This window comes from Saimiri boliviensis, chromosome 2 (assembly GCF_048565385.1).
Source record: "Saimiri boliviensis isolate mSaiBol1 chromosome 2, mSaiBol1.pri, whole genome shotgun sequence".
Classification (NCBI taxonomy): Eukaryota; Metazoa; Chordata; class Mammalia; order Primates; family Cebidae; genus Saimiri; species Saimiri boliviensis.
Window position 1 is genome coordinate 6,812,442 of NC_133450.1, and position 18,759 is coordinate 6,831,200.

General features: G+C 36.5%; 1 protein-coding gene across 9 annotated transcripts in view; it reads left to right on the top strand.

The window, feature by feature from the left end:
- Positions 1–18,759, top strand: part of MYO9A (myosin IXA) — a 291,275-nt gene that overhangs the window by 239,017 nt on the left and 33,499 nt on the right. For all 9 annotated transcript variants that reach the window (XM_074392722.1, XM_074392721.1, XM_074392727.1 and 6 more), the window contains 3 exons: positions 1,325–1,372; positions 10,534–10,645; positions 13,577–13,638. In XM_074392722.1, coding sequence (XP_074248823.1) covers positions 1,325–1,372; positions 10,534–10,645; positions 13,577–13,638 — 222 coding nt within the window. The remainder of the gene's footprint in view (positions 1–1,324; positions 1,373–10,533; positions 10,646–13,576; positions 13,639–18,759) is intronic.

Sequence of the window (18,759 nt, forward strand, 5' to 3'; positions counted from 1 at the left end):
GGGCGCTGGCCTCATGCCTGTAATCCCAACACTGGGAGAGTGGGCAGGTAACTTGAGATCAGGAGTTCGAGACCAGCCTGGCCAACATGGCAAAACCGTATCTCCACTAAATATACAAAAATTAGCCAGTCATTGTGGTGGGCAACTGTAATTCCAGCTACTCAGGAGGCTGAAGCAGGAGAATCACTCGAACCCAAGAAGCAGAGTTTGTAGTTAGCCAAGATCATGCCACTGCATTCCACCCGGGTGACAAAGCAAGACTGTCTCAAAAAAAACAAAGGAAATCAGTACTTGAATTTTCTTTTGAAAAATTATAGTCAACGATGTGGTTCGTTGTATTGTCCAGTGGCCTCATTATAAGAACCTACAAATTATATTCTTGAATTAGGTTTTAGGAAATACGTGTTTTGGGAAATCTGTATAATAATAATAATAATAATAATAATAATCTTTTTATATTGAGTGCCTATTATGGCCTGAGAATTGTACTTGATGTTCGATGTTTTATTTAATTCTTGCTTCAGCCTTATTAAATAACTTTTATAAAATCCATATTACAGAAGAGACATCAGGCTTAGACAAATTTATCAATGTGTTTTTTTTTTCAGTACCCCAGATGAAATAATTAGGTACCTATTCACTTCACGAATACCATCAATATTTTGTATGATTATGTTCCATTTAGTTACTCTACCTTATGTGTATTTAGATTTGCAAACCCTCTTCAGTCCTATTTTTGAAGTTGTCAGATATAAACAAGTTCTGGAAAGTTCTTCAGTTATAGATCTAGGTTAAGGTCTTTATTTTATGCTGAAGAAGATTCTTAGTAGGCTTGTACTGCCTTTGTTTATAAGTTTAAAAGGTTGGGTTTAGATTGTTCTGTACTATGGTTATCAGGAAATGTCGTATGTAAAAGAGCTTTTCCATGTTCCAAATGTTACCTTTTTATATATAATTTATATTTAGCTCCACGGTAGTTTTCTAGAGCTAAAATATGGGAAGTAAAATCTTTAAAACAATCACTTAATGATTAAAATAATGATTTAAATTAATATGGTGGTGGCTTCTGGGCAGAACTGAGGTTTAAGAAAGAATAATCTCTAATGTATTCTTCCATTCTGTTGCTGTTATTGGCAATTATGTTTTACCAGACATTAAAACTTTTTTCTCACATTTGCTTATTAGCACTACACAGTTCCTCTTGGAGAATAAAGAGATGCCTATTCTGTTACCTGTTGAGCAAGTATCTTAACATTTGCAATGAAGTAAGAAAGTATATTAGTCTTTGTCATCACAATTTCTGTATTTTTCCTGTCCCTGTCAGGTGCCAAAAACAGAAAGAAAGAAAAGAAGGAAAAAGGAAACTGATTTGGTAAGTTATAATCTGTTTTTTAAATTTAAAAAGTATGTTTTCAGATCAGTGGTCTTAGGTATATCATACATTACTTATGTGGATATATTTATGAAATAAGTTCATTAGGTATCTGGGTGATAATCATATTTATACCTTTGCAAAAATTGAGAATGATCAGATGTGACTAGACTTGTTATCAATGATAGCTTCCTAAAATGGCAGAAAACTAAAATTGTTTACTCATGAAAGGTAAAGTATGATTTCTTTTCAGAACTGGGGGTAGGGAAGGAGCTCTTCAGGAGTTTTCTCTTCCTTCTAAAGAAAACAGGGGTTATTCAGGATTTTACATTTATAAATACTTTCAATTCAAAAGACATTTCTGAAGGCATCTGAACGAATTTTACGTTCATGTTTATATACAAGCACACGATATATACAGTCACACTTTTTCACACTGACAGATGTACGAAGTTTTTTACTGAAGAGGGCTTTGTAAAAGCAAAAGACTGAAAACAACCTAAATATATAGGGAAATCATTAAATAAATTAGATCTATATGCTATATATCCATTATATGATGTTGTCATATATACATCATATATACAGTATATACCAGATATAATACAGTAGGTAACATATATACTATATATATCACATATATATTGTGTGGTTTATGATAATGTCTGCAATTACAAGGATGAATTAAGCCCTTGAGGTATACAAAATCAACAAGTGAAGGCAGTAGAAGTTTTTTAAATTATTACTGTCAGGTATGATAAATATTATAGTAGGAATAGTACAAAGTGCTGTTGGATACAGAAAGGGGAAAGAAGGAATGCTTTACAGAAGAAAAAATACTTTTGCTAATTCTTGACAAGTGAGTAGTGGTTTAGACAGGCAATATCTATCTGGCCAGTGGGAAAAAGAGTACGTACAAATGTGTGTGAATGAAGAACCTGGTATGTTGAGCCAATTGCTTTCATTGGCTCAAGTGTTGTGTGTTTATATGGAGGTGTTTGGAACAGAAGGTAGGAGTTTGATCAAGACTCTACTTTCAAAATATTTTGAATACCTTACCATTTCACATCACCTCCACTGCTATCACAACAGTCCAGTGAACTATGAACAGTCTCACACTGGTCTACTTTCTTACACTCTTCTCCCCCAGTAATTCTCTACATCATAGCCATAGGTACTTTTTTAAAAAATAAAAATCAGATCATATCCTTTCTCTACTCAGAGCTGTTTAGTGATTTCCAGTGTTTCTCAGAATGAAACCCAAGGCTACAAGGCTTGACATGATCTTTAGCGTGACTGCCTCTCTAAGCTTCATTTCCTCCTACTCTCCCCCAGTTCCTTCTGTTTCAGCTACATTTGCTGCTGCAACTTCCCAGTTCCCCTCCTCTATCTTCTTTACTTTCCCCTTGAAACTTTAAACTTTAGGGCCCACAAAACCTGGATTCAGCCTTGCCAATGGCAAATTCTAATTGTAGAATTTATCGTCTACCTTACTAACATTCAGGATTATAAATCATCCCCCATTGCTTGTAAACAAAATTCTGAAATCTTTTAGATCCTTACTTGTAGCTTTCCCACTGTTTGTGTTAGAAGTGTGATCTGACTATTTATAGATTATCCGCCTATTGCAAAGTATCTGACTTTTCACAAGTACAGAATCTTGAAAGTAGTATACCTGACTCCTTAGCCTGGTTAGCTCTGATTCTCCCAGAGGATTTTCTCATCGAGAAACATTGGACAACTTAAGCTCTGAGTCTCAATGTCCTCATCTGTAAAGCAGGAATAATGCCACCCACCACTGACATTTTTGTGAAATTAAATAGGATTATATACAAAGGAAAAGGTAAGGAAGGCAGAGAACCTAATACCAACAGGTATGTTTAGGCACTTTATACACTTTAAGCCTTAAAAGAGTAGTTATTCATGTCAACAAGGGAAAGAACAGAAAGAATAGTTGTTGAATAAATTTATTCAACACTTATTTTATTATAATTCAGGGACTGTAACAAGTGCAATTCATAGAAAGAAATGTCTAGAAATATACAAATAAATGTTTATCTTGTTAGCAGTCAAATTAAAATGAAGTAACAGTGATTTTCTACTTTTTCCATCAATGAACAAAGCTCAAAATAAATTAATAACCAAGAGTTTGGAAACATAGACAGATTTTTCAACACTACAAATAGAGGTGTAATTTGCATAACCTTGGAGAACGTACGTTAGCAATGACATATTAAGAACCTTAAAAATGTTAAAGAAAAAAAAAACCGACCCAGCAATATGATATCTAAGAATTTGTTCAGTAGGCGTATCAATCACACTTTTTCAGACTGACATGCTGACATGTATGAGATTCTTTATTGAAAAAGAGTTGTAATAGCAAAACACTGAAAACAATGTAAATAGATAGGGAAATGATTAAATAAATTAGATATATCTATATAATAAGATGTTGCTTAGCATTAAAGGAAAAAAGGACATTCACCAATATGTTTTGTTAAGTAAAAAGTACAAGCGCTGGCCAGGCACAGTAGCTCACACTTGTAATCCCACCACTTTGGGAAGCTGAGGTGGGCAGATCGCCCGATGTCCAGGAATTCGAGACCAGCCTGGCCAACATTGTGAAACCCCATCTCTAATAAAAATACCAAAAAAAAAAAAAAAAAAAATGCTGGGTTTGGTGGAGGGTGCATGTAATCTAAACTATTTGGGAGGCTGAGGCGGCTTGAACCAGGAGGTGGAGGTTGCAGTGAGCCAAGATCGTGTCTCTACACTCCGGCCTGGGCGACGGAGCAAGACTAAGGTGAGAAAGATCTTAAAAAGCAGCTTCTGCCCTGCAGTTGCCCCCATTCCATAGTCTGGTGTTCACGGCACTAGCTTAATATTTCTTGACTTGAATATTCTTATATTTTAGGCATATTCTATAAATTTAACTGTTGTTTCTTGGAAAGTTTTGTAAAATTATTCTGGCCATTAATTTTACTCTGAAAGTGATCATCTTTGTATGTAACAGTTCAGATAAGAAAATTAAAGTTACTTTTCCCAAGTGAAAAAAAAAAGAGACTGTCTCAAAAAAAGGAAAAAAAAGTACAAGGGCTAAACACTGTATAGAAAGCTATTTGTATATATTTTTTAAAATTTTAAAAATGTTTTGATAACTGTATTCATACACAGACATATACACACATATAAAATATCTGAGTGTATACTGATAGTGATTATTTCTGTAAAGGGGAGCTAGAGACAGCTAGGGTACAGAGATAGGAAAAAGACTTATTTTGCTTTGTGTACCTTTTGATCAGGGGTTTATATTATATCCATTCAGAATAAAGTAATTTTTAAATTGACATATATTGTACATATTTTAGGGGTACAAGTGAGCATTTGTTACATGCAGAGAATATGTAATGATCAAGTCAGGATATTTGGGGAATTTATCACCTTGAGTATGTATCATTTTTGTGTGTTGGGAACATTTCAAGACCTGTCTTCTACCTATGGAATAAAGTAATTTTTAAAATTTTAATGAAAATTTTAAATGAAAACAACTTTAATATTAGAGTTTAGTAGAGGAAAATAATGTTTGTGTAATTTGTAATTTATAACTGTGAGATAAGATGTTATTGTCTGGGAATATTTGAGATACCATAGAGCAAGGCCACATTATGAAACTAGGATGGATGTTTTCAGGATATTCTGAGTGGAATTATGTTGTTACATTGTTTATAGTAGATTTATTAACACAAATTTTAATTCCTCTAGATTCTTTTTCTTTATACTGCTAGGGTTTTTGTCTGTCTTAGATAAATTATTTACGTAATTATTACTTTTTAAAACTTTTTTCCATGTCTTCCTTCTTTCATTCTCTCTCTCTCTCTCTCTCCCTCTCTCCCTCCCTTTCTCCCTTTCTTCTCTCTCTCCTTTCTTTCCTTTCTTTTCTTCCTTTCCTTCCTTTCTTTCTTTCGACTAGGTCTCACTCTGTTACCCAGCATTAAGTGCAGTGGCATGATGACAGTTAACTGCAGCCTCAACATCTTGGGCCAAGCAGTCCTCCCATTTTAGCCTTCTGAGTGGCTGGGACCACACCGGTACCCATCATGCCAACTAAATGTTTTTTCAGTTTTTGTAGAGATGAGGGTCTCACCGTGTTGCCTAGTCTGGTCTCAGACTCCTGGACTCAAGTGATTCCCCTGCTCCAGACTCCCAAAGTGCTGGGATTAGAGGCATGAGCCACCACACCTGGCCTAGTACGTTTATTATTTCTTTCATTTCTTACAAAAATACTTATTATTCTTGAACTTATTTTAGTCTCAAGATCAAGTTAGGGACCAAGGCATCAAGAGTGTGCTAGGGATCACACTCTTTTTCTTTAATAGTATATCAGTTGCCTGCCCACTGTTGAATGATAATATTTCTTTTTCACTGGTTTAAAATACCATTTTGTTTTATTATACTTTAAGTTCTGGGTACATGTGCAGATCGTGCAGGATTGTTACATAGGTATACACATGCCATGGTGGTTTGCTGCATCCATCCCCCTGTCACCTACACTAGGTATTTCTCCTAATGTTATCTCTCCCCAATTTCCCCACCCCCTGCTGTCCCTCCCCTAATGTAGGTGGGATAGCAGCCCAACAGGTCCAACAGGCCCTGGTGTGTGATGTTCCCCTCCTTGTGTCCATGTGTTCTCATTGTTTAACATCCACTTATGAGTGAGAACATGCAGTGTTTAGTTTTCTGTTCTTGTGTCAGTTTGCTGAGAATGATGGTTTCCAGGTTCATCCATGTCCCTGCAAAGGACGTGAACTCATCCTTTTTTATGGCTGCATAGTATTCCATGGTGTATATGTGCCACATTTTCTTTATCCATTCTATCATTGATGGACATTTGGGTTGGTTCCAGGTCTTTGCTATTGTAAACAGTGCCGCAGTGAACATACGTATGCATGTGTCTTTATAATAGAACGATTTATAATCCTTTGGGCATATACCCAGTAATGGGATTGCTGAGTCAAATGGTGAATACCACTTTTATAGTACAGTTGGCCCAGCACATCCATGGGTTCAACCAACTATGAATTCAAAATATTCAGAAAAAGAAATTCCACAAAGTTCCAAAAAACAAACTTGAATTTGCTGTGCATTGAGTGAATCCACGCAAATGAAGTGATGTATAGGCATTGTATTGAGTATTATAAGTAATCTAGATATAAAGTATAGTATATGGAAGGATATGCAGAAATGCCTAAATAATATGCAAATACTATGCTGTTTTATATAAGGTATTTGAGCATCTGGAGTTTGGTGTCTGCAGGGAGTAGCTGAAACTAATCCCTCACAGCTACTGAGAGGCAACTGTATCCTCATATCTTAATGTATTCGGATTTCAGTTTTTAGTTTCTCTTTTTATTCATTGATGTGCTTATTCTTATGCCAGTGCCAAGTCTCTTAAATTACTTTTTATTTTATCAAATACATATATACCCCTATATACACTTGACTCTAAAATGTCTTAAAGGCTATTGTTGCATATTTTTCAGCTTAACTAGAAATACTTACTATTTCCTAAACATACTCTTTTTTTTTTTTTTTTAATGTCTTTGCTCAGTTCTATATATTCATCTCAAGCATACCCTCCTCTGTGACACCTTTTTTTATATAGGACCATTTAGTTACTCCTCTCTTTGTGCTTCCACTGTGCTTTGGAATTTTTACCACCCACTATCTCTAATATATACTTTATTTTTTTTCTTTATTTCTTTTTCCTCCATTACCGGAAGCATGTTATATATACTTTCAAAATCACTGCTTCAGATCTCAATTTCTTGATTCCCATCTTAGCCAGCAGGACAGAAAAAAGTACAAGAGAGCCCATAACATTAGGCATGACTTGGAAGTGTCACTCATGTTCACATTTCATTATTCAGAGCTACTTATGTGGTCATTTATAGATGCAAAAGAAGCTGGGAAGTAAAGTTTAGATAGATTATCACATCCCAGATAGACCTTGGGAAATCTGTATTTAAAGAAGAAAGAATTGGTTTACTAGGCAGTTAGCGTTCTTTTCCAGAACCAAGTGCTCGTGCCAGTTCCTGACACATAGTGTCTATAAATGTTTAATTTAATGATTAAATGCTGAGTGATTTGGAAGGACTTCATGGTCCCTCCTATACTACTGCCCAGCCTTATTTTTCACTACTCTCTACCATCTTGTTGTAGCAGCAGTAATCCTCTCACTGTCCTGGGTCAGTTCTTTTTGTTTCATTTTGTTATTTCCCGTCCTTCCTTTCCCTCCTCTCCCCTTCTTTTTGTTTGACATAATTGCAACATTACAGAAAAGTTGCAAGAGAATTACAAAGAAACCTGTATGCCTTAACCCAGTTGTATTTAGATTTCACCATTTGTCCCAGTATCATTCCTTTATAACAAGAAATTTGTTACACTTAATTGTTATGCCTTTTAAATCTCTTTTAATCAAGAACAGTTCCTTAGCCTTTTTAGTTTTCATGACATTAGCATTGTGGAAGAACATAAGTCAGTTATTTTATAGCATGTTTTTCCATTTGAATTTGTCTTGCATTTCTATATGATTTGATTTAGGTTATGCATTTTTGGCAGAATTCTAAAGATATTCCCTCCAAAGTTCTTCTCACCTGGTTATTCATTCACACATAATCTGGGTACTGCTGTGTAAGATTGCTAATCAACTCACTTTAACATAACAGTTTATTTTGGATTATGCAGATGAGCCCAGTATAAGAGGAAGGCAGAAGAGTCACTCAGAGAGATGAGGTAGAAGATGATGCAGGAGACATAGGTAGAAGTAGTCATAGAAATATGAAGCCTGAGAAGGACTCAGTCCTGTTTTGCTGTTTCTGAAGATGGAGAAAGGAGGGTTTTGAGCAAGGGAGTATGAGTAGTCTCTAGAGCCTGAGAATTAATTGGCAGCTAATAGTCAGCAAGGAAATAGGACCTCAGTCCAGCAACCACATGGAACTGAATTTTACCAACAACCTGAATGAGATTGAAAGCAGATTGTTCCACAGAGCATCCAGAAGGACACACACCCCTATCAATATCTGATTTTCACCTGGTGAGACTACAAGACTATGACTCTGAGAAGTGTCAGACTTCTAGCTTAGTGAACTGTGAGATAATAAATGATAACTGTTGTAAATTTATGGTAATTTGTGGCAGGAGCAATAGAAAACTAATACAGTAGCTATACACAGAAATCTATTTCACAACTGGCTAACATTCCTTACTGGACTGTTAGGTCACTTCTAGTCTTCTACAATTACAGTGGCACAATGAACTGTATGTATATGTGTGTGTGATGGATTCCTAGAATTGAAATTATTGGGTCATAGGGTGAATGCATTTGTTATTTTAATAAATATTGCTTTATTTCCCTGTAATAGAGGTAGTCTCATTTTGTAGTTTGTATCTCTACACAGTTTGAATTTGCTTTTCTCATACTTTCAGTGAGATTGAGTGTATTTTCTTGTGCTTAAGTACCATTTGCTTTTTTTTGCCTTTTTTTTTTTTTTAAACTGCAGTCTATATGTTTTTGTTCATTACCCGTATTGCTTTTGGCTTTGATCTCTTCCTTCTCATAGTAGCAACTCTGTACATTAGAGAGATTACCCTTTGTCTGTGATAAAAGTTGAAAATATGTTTTTCCTGTTTGTCCATTGTCTTTTCACTTGGCTTATTATGGTTTTTGTCATGTATAAGACTTACGAAATTAAACTTACAAATATATATTTTTTCATAGCTTCTGAATTTTGAGTCATAGTTAAGACTTTCCCCACTTCAGGGTTATACAGGAATTCTCAGTGTTTTCTTCTAATAATTTAATGGTCACATTTTTTAAAATCCCAATCTTTATGGATTTGTCCTGGTGTGCAGTGAGAGATATAAATCTAATTTTGCCTCTTATCAGTGGTTACCAACATCATTTAAAGTCCATTTTTACTCATTAACTTTGAGATGTCACCCTTTTTACAGTCTAAATTTCCCATTATGCTTAGATTTTTTTTATACTGTTTCATTAGCTGATCTGAATAGTCATGAGTCATTCCAACTATTTGATTGTCGTAATTTGAGGAGAAAAAGATCTATTAGTAAGTCTATATTCCTTCATTTTCCACTTTTATATCTATATTAAGCTAGATTTTCTTTATATATTTCAAACTAAACTACATATTAGAACAGATTGAGTGCAGAAGTAGATGTGAGAATCCAGGTGTCTTTTATTAATCCAGACATTAAAGAAATTTACAAAAATGGAAAACAATACCCCATTGCTACTAATTTTTTTTTTTGCTTTAAAGATATAAATTTTAATTAAAATGTTATGTTCATGTATAATACGTTTATTGTCAATTTTAAATAAATTAATGAATATATACTTTACTTTTTTTTAGTTTTAATTGCTAGCATAGTAATATCAATAGGTATAATTCATGTAAACAAAAGTTATCTGAGGTCATCAGTAATTTTCAACTGTAAAAGTTGCCTGAGATTACAAAAAATTACATGTTTTAACCAGGTACAGTGGTTCATGCCTATAATCCCAGCACTTTGGGAGTTGGAGGCAGGCTGATAACTTGAGATCAGGAGTTCAAGATCAGCCCAGCCAACATGGTGAAACCCCATCTCTAATTTAAAAAAATATATACAAAAATTATTCCGGCACAGTGGCAGGAGCCTGTAATCCCCACTATTTGGGAGGCAAAAGCAGGAGAATCAGCTGAACCTGGGAGGCGGAGGCTGCAGTGAGATGATACCGCACCACTGCACTCCAGCCTAGGTAACAGAGTAAGACTATGTCTCAGGAAAAAAAAAAAAGAAAACATACTTTGACTACTGCTTTTAATGTAATGTTAGAGTCATATAAGACAGCAATTATATGTCTGTTGCATTGCTTTCTGTTTTTCATATAATTTGGTCATGTTTATCTAGAGTGTTAGCTTTTGGAAAGCAGGAAAAATATATTCTATTTTTACGTTATTTCTCAACAGATTGTAATCGTCCCCCTGTAATTAGTGCCTAATGAAGACTTAGCAAGGGATTGAAGGATTCCCCAGTGGCTCACCATGTTAGGGCAGCATTTACTGTGTTGGCTTTAATATAAATAGCTGAATTTTTTCATTCAGGTTGAAGAACACAATGGTCACATCTTTAAGGCCACCCAATATAGCATCCCTACATACTGTGAATACTGTTCTTCTTTGATATGGATAATGGACCGAGCCTCTGTTTGCAAATGTAAGTATGAGAGATCTTTGAGGAATATTTTTAACTATAACATTTCTATTTCCTTGAGTTTTCTTCTATCTTCTTTAACATAAAGGAGTTATTTACATGACCTAAATTTTTAGCCTCATCTCTTGCTATACTCTCTTCACCTATTGTTTGTATCTCAACCAGATACTTTGATGTTATTTGGTCACTGAGAGCCTCATACATGTAATTCACTCTATCTAAAATGGTCTTCTCCCAGATTTTAGTGTGACCTCACATTTCATTTACTTCATGCCTACACTCACATACTCACATCTTACCTTCTCAGAGAGCTCTTTTCTACCTCCAGTTTAAATGCCACCTTGTCCCCAAATTCTCTGTTCTCTTTATCTGTGTGTGTGTTTGTTTTTTTGGGATGGAGTCTTGCTCTGTTGCCTAGGCTGGAGTGCAGTGGCATGATAATCAGCTCACTTCAGCCTCCGCTTCCCGAGTTCAAGTGATTCTCTCACCTCAGCCAGCGGAGTAGCTGGGATTACAGGCTCTCGCCACCACGCCCGGCTAATTTTTGTATTTTTAATAGAGACAGGGTTTTGCCATGTTGGCCAGGCTGGTCTTGAACTCCTGACCTCAGGTGATCTGCCCACCTTGGCCTCCCAAAGTGCTGGGATTACAAGCATGAGCTACTGCATCCAGTACCCCCCACCCCAAATTCTTTATTCTTTTACTGAGACTTAATAGTCTTTAAACAACTTATTACCACCCAAAATTAAGTATTTGTTTTATTGTTTTCAGTCTGTGCCTCTAAAATATATGCTCTATAATCAGGAAGTTTATCTTTCTTTCTTTTTTTTTTTTGAGATGTAATTTCCGTCTTGTCGCCCAGGCTGAAGTGCAATGGTCCTATCTCAACTCACTGCAACCTCTGCCTCCCAGGTTCAAGTGATTCTCCCACCTCAGTCTCCCAAGTAGCTGGGACTACAGGCGGGCACCACCACGCCCAGCTGATTTTTTGTATTTTTGGTAGAGAAGGGATTTCTCTTGTCAGCCAGAATGGTCTCCAACTCCTGACCTAGTGATCCGTCCACCTTGGCCTCCCAAAGTGCTGGGATTACAGGTGTGAGCCACTGTCCCTGTCCTGTCTTTTTTTTTTTTTTTTTTTTAAATGCCGTCAGTGCCTAAAACAGTTATGGCACAGAGTACGTTTTAATAAATATTTGTTGGGTAAATAGACCTATAGATGGATGGATGGATGGATGGATAGATAAATGAATGAATTCTTAGATTATAGCCCAAAAGGTACTTTTTCTACTGTAATCATTTTAACAGAGTGACATAACATAAATCCTATAATGTGAGTAGAGATTCTTTGTAAATCAACTTGGTCTGGCTCACAGTGGACCTTTAGCCACCCCTTATCTTATTTTATACGTCTACTCTGGTGCTATTATTAGTTTTCTGAAGCTTTGCTTCTGTTAGTGGGCTAAAATTGAATGAAGCAAATACTAAGAAAGGATTGGATCCAGTATGACTGCCACTCTTCGTATATATTCATTTACTCCATGGTTCAGCAGCAGTTTTCCTTTTCCTTTATTATCTGTAGTCTAAAAAATTATAATGAGTCTGAAAATAGGAAGTAGTTTGAAATGTATTTGACTGTTTAGTGTAAGTATGATTCCTGTAGGTTTAGTTTCTTCTGTAACTTAAAGTTAAAATTTAAATAATTTGCTTTTTTATGACTATGGTGGGCTGGTTTGATTTGATCTTTTGAATTTTTTTATTTTTATTTTTTGAGACAGAGTCTCACTCTGTTACCCAAGCTGGAGTGCAGTGATGTGGTCTCGGCTCACTGCAGCCTCTGCCTGCTGGGTTCAAGCAATTCTCATGCCTCAGCCTCCTGAGTACTGGGATTACAGGGGCCTGCCACCATAGTCTCGCTAGTTTTTGTGTTTTTAGTAGAGGTAGGGTTTTACCATGTTGGTTAGGCTGGTCTTGAACTCCTAACCTCAAGTGATCCCACCTACCTCAGCCTCCCAAAGTGCTGGGATTACAGGCATAAGCCACTGCGCCTGGCCCAGCCTGATTTGATTTTTTTAATAGAATTAACTAACTTTCTTTGTTATTACCCTAATGATTTCACCAGTACAGTGACATGGCCTCCCTTACTTGATCTTGGCCTTGAAAAGCCCACAAGTTACATTTTATAAGCTCAAGAAAGGATATGCAGGTATTGGTATGCAGAAGCCAGAGCTGGTATAACAAAAGGAAATGAGGATACTGTGTTCTCAGTATCCTCCTCTTAATTTGCCTCTTCCTCTTCACTAACTGCCCAGCCACCCTGGGTTATTACTACTCCAGCAAATTATTTTAGCTCTGAACCTTTTCTTTATCCCATTTTCCCTATCACAACTGATATTCTTCATGTTCTGGTTTTTCAGAGCTCTGTTCTGAACCTTTAGAGATGATAAATAAGACCTTTCTTCTATCTGATTTTGCTACCCAATTTGCTTTCATTTCAGGAAGGATCTTTGACAGTAATGCCTTCCTTATCTATAGGCATGATTTTTAATAGGCATTTCTGAGATTTTAGTATGTTGTAGAGCATATTATGTGATGGAACATGAACACTAATTTGTCAGTCAAACCACAAAGATAAGTATCCTGCTGAAATTTGGTGGGAAGCGGTACTGTGTGGCATAGGGGCAGGATGAACAGTTTTGAAAGACCAAAAAGCTTTTTTATTGACTATGGTTAGAAATTTAGAGCATGTTTTCAACTTCATTATACCCAATAGAATGGGTTTTAAGTTCTTTTTAATTATACCATTATATAAAGTATGGATGTCATATTACAGCAGTCTGAGATTTAAAGGAAAAAAGTAGGTCTAAATAAACTGACAAGTTCTTATCATTGATGTGCAAACTTCTAAAAATGCTGCATTCTTCACCTGTTTTTCAGTATGCAAGTATGCTTGCCATAAGAAGTGCTGTCTGAAAACCACAACCAAGTGCTCTAAAAAGGTAAGAAATTAACACCTATCAGTAATAGACCTATTGGTCTTTTGTGTCTTATGGAAAGAAATTAAGTCCTCTCTGATAGTTTTGCAGATAAGTGGTTTTTAAACTTTTTTTTTTTTTTTTTTTTTGAGGCAGAATCTCATTCTGTCGCCAGGCACTAGGCTGTGCAGTGGCGCGATCTCAGCTCACTGCAACCTCTGCCTCCTGGGTTCAAGCAAATCTCCTGCCTCAGCCTCCGAGGTAGCTGGGACTACAGGTGCACACCACCAAGCCCAACTAATTTTTTTGTATTTTAGTAGAGATGCGGTTTCACCATGTTGGCCAGGTTGGTCTCAATCTCTTGACCTCATGATCTGCCCACCTTGGCCTCCCAAAGTGCTAGGATTACAGGCTTGAGCTACCACGGCCGGCCAGTTTTTAAACTTCTTGACCACAAATCACAGTAAGAAATATATTTTATGCCGTGATACAGTTCACACGTTTGGTGATACATGTTACAAAACTGAATTGATTTTCATAGATCATTTTACCGTTACTATATGTGAGCTACTAAATTAATTTCATAAGCCACAATTTGAAAAACACTGCTTTCAAGGTTTCGTACTTCCTTAAACACTTCTAAGCGTTCGTAGGAATTATCCTTAATGCAGTAAGCTTCAATTAAAGATGAACAAATTTAAACAAACAGCAGAATTCACCATCATGGTTGGTGTTTTTACATATTTCTCTTGAGTACACAGAGATCTAAAAGATACTGTACACATACTGTTTGATATCTTACATTTCAAGGAAGTGAACTTTTTTTAAAATTCAGGCTTTTATTGATGTATAATCACATTTTCTTATTCATTAATCACATACTGACAGTTGTTATAATAGTATGCAAATCTGAAATATAAATGTGTGTGCGTGTTATTTGCAGTAGACTAATCATGGCAAAGTACAGAGAGAAATTTGATTCAGGACTTAAAATACAAAGAATATGAGTGAGACATTTGCTTCCAGCTAAGATGGAGTAGCTTGTGTCAGATCAATACTAAAAAATTCTGTTGGCAAGCATCAGGGAACTGCCCAGGCAAACTGGACCTTAGAAACTAGATTTTAGAGAGAAGAGAATACAGAGTAGTGAATCTACATCTGTGAGATGTTTTTCTTCTAGTAGGAATTTTTCAATTTTTGTTGTAAAACAAGAAACCAATATTCTGGGCAGAGGGCCACATTGAAGAGTCAGAGGAGCCAGTAGAGCATTTGGGAATCTCATAAGACTTTAGAGACAAAAGTTGAAATTTGGGGCTGACAGGACTTGAGGGATCCAGTCATCTTGAGAAGGCACCCTGAAACTCAGAGGTTTTCCACTCAAGGCATTTTTTGTTGTTTTTTTTTTGAATTCTTAAACTGTACAGGGCAAAAGTCTAAGAAGTTAATTAGAAAAGAAGATTAAAGTTTTCTACAGTCTCTCAATGCTAAGGGGAGAAAAATTAGAATTACAGAATTTACCATTGAGGAGAGAGGCCCTAGGCAATACCCTAGACTCTCAGTGAGACCTCTGAAGAAGTACACTCTAGGAATGGGGGTGAACTATTGATAAACTGAGCTTAACAAAAACTACAAACTAACTTTGAGCCACTCCTTGATTCTGTTAAGGTGATCTGTTCCTTGTTCTCCTAAGCCACCCATTAGAAAGAATAGGGTGAAGTGTCTCTAGAAAGATAACATCATTCAGAGCCTTTATAACTTTTTTATATATAATCTCAGACATAAAGAAATAAAATTAAGAGAAAAACCAATGGCCAGTATCAACAGACTTACAGATAAGCCAGTTAGTGAATTACCAGATACATATGTTAAGGGATTTTTCATTAATGTGTTTAAATAATAGATAAAAATATGGAGAAGTTAGCCAAAGAACTGAAATACAGCTGTATGCATGGGTTCCATGTCTGTAAAGTTAACCACAAATCAAAAGTAATTGGGGGCTAGGCACAGTAGCTCATGCCTGTAATCCCAGCACTTTTGGGAGGCTGAGGTGGACAGATCACCTGAGATCAGGAGTTCAAGACCAGCCTGGCCAACATGGGGAAACCCTGTCTCTACTAAACATAAGAAAAATTAGCCGAGTATGGTCATGGGCACCTATAATCCCAGCTACGTGGAAGGCTGAGGCAGGAGAATCACTTGAACCTGGGAGGCAGAGGTTGTAATGAGCTGACATTGTGCCACTGCACTCCAGCCTGGGCAACAGAGTAAGACTGCAACTCAAAAAAAAAAAAAAAAGTAATTGGGGAAAAAACATTCCACACAGTTCCAAAAAGTAAAACTTCAGTTTTCTGTGTACCAAATACTACATTGAATCCACAGAATAAAGTAATTTGAGGCATTATATTAGGTATTCTAAGTAATCTAGGGATGATTTGAAGTATGCAGGAGGAAGTATGTAGGTTATTTGCAGATACTACACCATTTTATATAAAAGACTTGAGTATCCATGGAATTTTGGTATCCGTGGGGGGCGAGGAGGGTATCCTGGAATCATTCTCCAAAGGATAACTGCATATATTTAAATATATATTTTAAAAGAATCGAATGGAAATTCCAGAAGTATAAAATTCAGTTGAAATGATAAACCAAAAATATAGGTTTAATGGTCATAGCAGAAGAGAAGTTTGGCCTAGGTGTGGTGGCTTATGCCTATAATCCCAGCACTTTGGGAGGCCGAGGTGGGTGGATTACCTGAACCCAGGAGTTCACACCAGCTTGGACAACATGGTGAACCCGTATCTACTAAAAATAAAAAAATTAGTTGGGCATGGCGGCACATGCCCATAGTCTCAGCTACTAAGGAGGCCACAGCGAGAGGGTCACTTGAGCCGGAGAGGTTAAGCCTGCAGTGAACCATGAGCTGAGCAACAGAGTGAAACCCTATCTCAAAAAGAAGGAGAAGTTCAGTGAACTGAAAGATATGTTGGTAGAAATATCAAGGCATAAAGAGCAAAAAGGATGGAGAAATACAGAAATAGTTGTGAGAGACATAGGGGAAAGGATGAAGGTTCTTAAATGTATTAGAATTGGAGTCCAGGAAGAAAGTAGAGAGAACAAGGCAGAAGCAACGTTTTTTAAGAAATAATGGCTAACAGAGCACGTCACAGGTTCATAAAACCCTTTAACCTAAAGTGGGACAAATACAGAGAAAACCACACCTAGATGTACAGTGCTCCAAACAAAAGAAAAAGAAAATTCTTAAAAGCATTCAGAGGGGAAAAAGCGTTACCTAAAGGAGCAGTGAAAAGATTGACAGCTGACTTCTGGACAGACGTGATGGAAGCCAAGAAAACAGTGACTTGTTATTTTTTAGTGTAAAATAAAAGAGAAACGGCTGGGCACGGTGGCTCACACCTGTAATCCCAGCACTTTGGGAGGCCGAGGTGGGCAGATTGCCTGAGCTCAGGAGTTTGTGACCAGCCTGGGTAATGCGGTGAAACACTGTCTCTATTAAAATACAAAAAATGAGCCGCACGTGGCAGCGTGTGCCTCTAGTCCCAGCTACTCTGGAGGCTGAGGCAGGAGAATTGCTTGAACCTGGGAGGCGGAGGTTGCAGTGAGCCAAGTTTGTGCTACTGCACTCCAGCCTGGGCGGCAGAGCGAGATGACATCTCAAAAAAAGACAGACAAACAAAAAAATTCATTTCTTTTTTTCTTTTCTCTCTTTCTCTTTCTTTCGTTCTCTTCTTTCTTCTTTTCTTTCTTCTTTCTTGTTGTTTACAGGGTCTTACACCTGTTGTCCAGACTAGAGTATATTGGTATAATCTTGGCTCACTGTAGCCTTGACTACCTGGGCTCAAGTGATCCTCTGATCTCAGCCTCCTCAGTATGAGAATATAGGTGTCCCCCACCATGCCCAGCTAATTTTTTTATATTCTTAGTAGAAACAGAGTTTCACCAGGTTGCCCAGGCTGGTCTTGAACTCCTGGTCTCATGTGATCTGCCTTCCTAGGCCTCCCAAAGTGCTGGGATTATAGTATAAGCCACTGCGCCTGGCCAAAAATGGATTTCTAAATAACCAATAACATGTGAAAAGGTGTCCAGCGTCACTAGTCATCAAGCACGTGCAAATTAAAACACAGAGAGATATACCATATACTCATTTGAATGATTACAATGGAAAACAACTAAAACTTTAATACATTGCTGGTAGGAGTGTAGGTTGGCCTAAACACGCTTTAAATTATTTGGTAGTATTTATCAAACCTTTTAAGCATAAGCATAAGCATTTCTCATGACTCAGCAATACTGCTGCAAGATGTATACCCAACAGATATACATACATATTTGTGCCAAAGACAATGTGAACATTATATGAAATATACCTAAACTTAGAAGAAACCTAAGTGTCTATTAGCATTAGAATGAATAAATAAAATGTAGTGTCTTTATATAGTAGAATAAAGCACAGTAGTGATATTAAACGATTGATACAAACATAATGTTGACTGAAAGCTAGAGACAAAAGAGTACATTTAAACAAAGGTCAAAAATAGATGAAACTAACTCATGGTGCACATACTCTTTTTCCATTTATATGACATTCAGAAGCAGGTAAAACTAGATGTTAGTGACAGAAGTACAGATACTGGTTATTTGTGAAGGGTAAAGGGCATAGTGGGTGGAAGGGATCTAGGGGAATTTTAAACTGTTGGTAATATTCTGTTTCTTAATTTGAGTCTTTGTGAAAATCCATGAAGCTGTAATTCGCAATTTATGTATGTCATAGCTCAATGAAGATTTTATTTAAAATACACATTGAAGTTAGTGTAAATGAAAAATAAGTATAAAACTAAAAAAGCTATAAAAAATATATTTTTAGAAAAAAACTCAGAATTTTTTTTTTTTTTTTTTTTTTTTGAGACGAAGTCTTTCTCTGTCTCCAGGCTGGAGTGCAGTGGCACCACCTTCGCTCACTGCAACCTCCGCCTCCCATGTTCAAGCAACTCTCCTCCCTCAGCCTCCTGAGTAGCTATTTTTTTGCCTACACAAGTAATAACATTTCTAATGCCATAGGGATTTAAATAAACAGGCTATGCATTTGCGCATTTGTGTCCCAGCATTAGGAAAACATTTGGCTAAAAT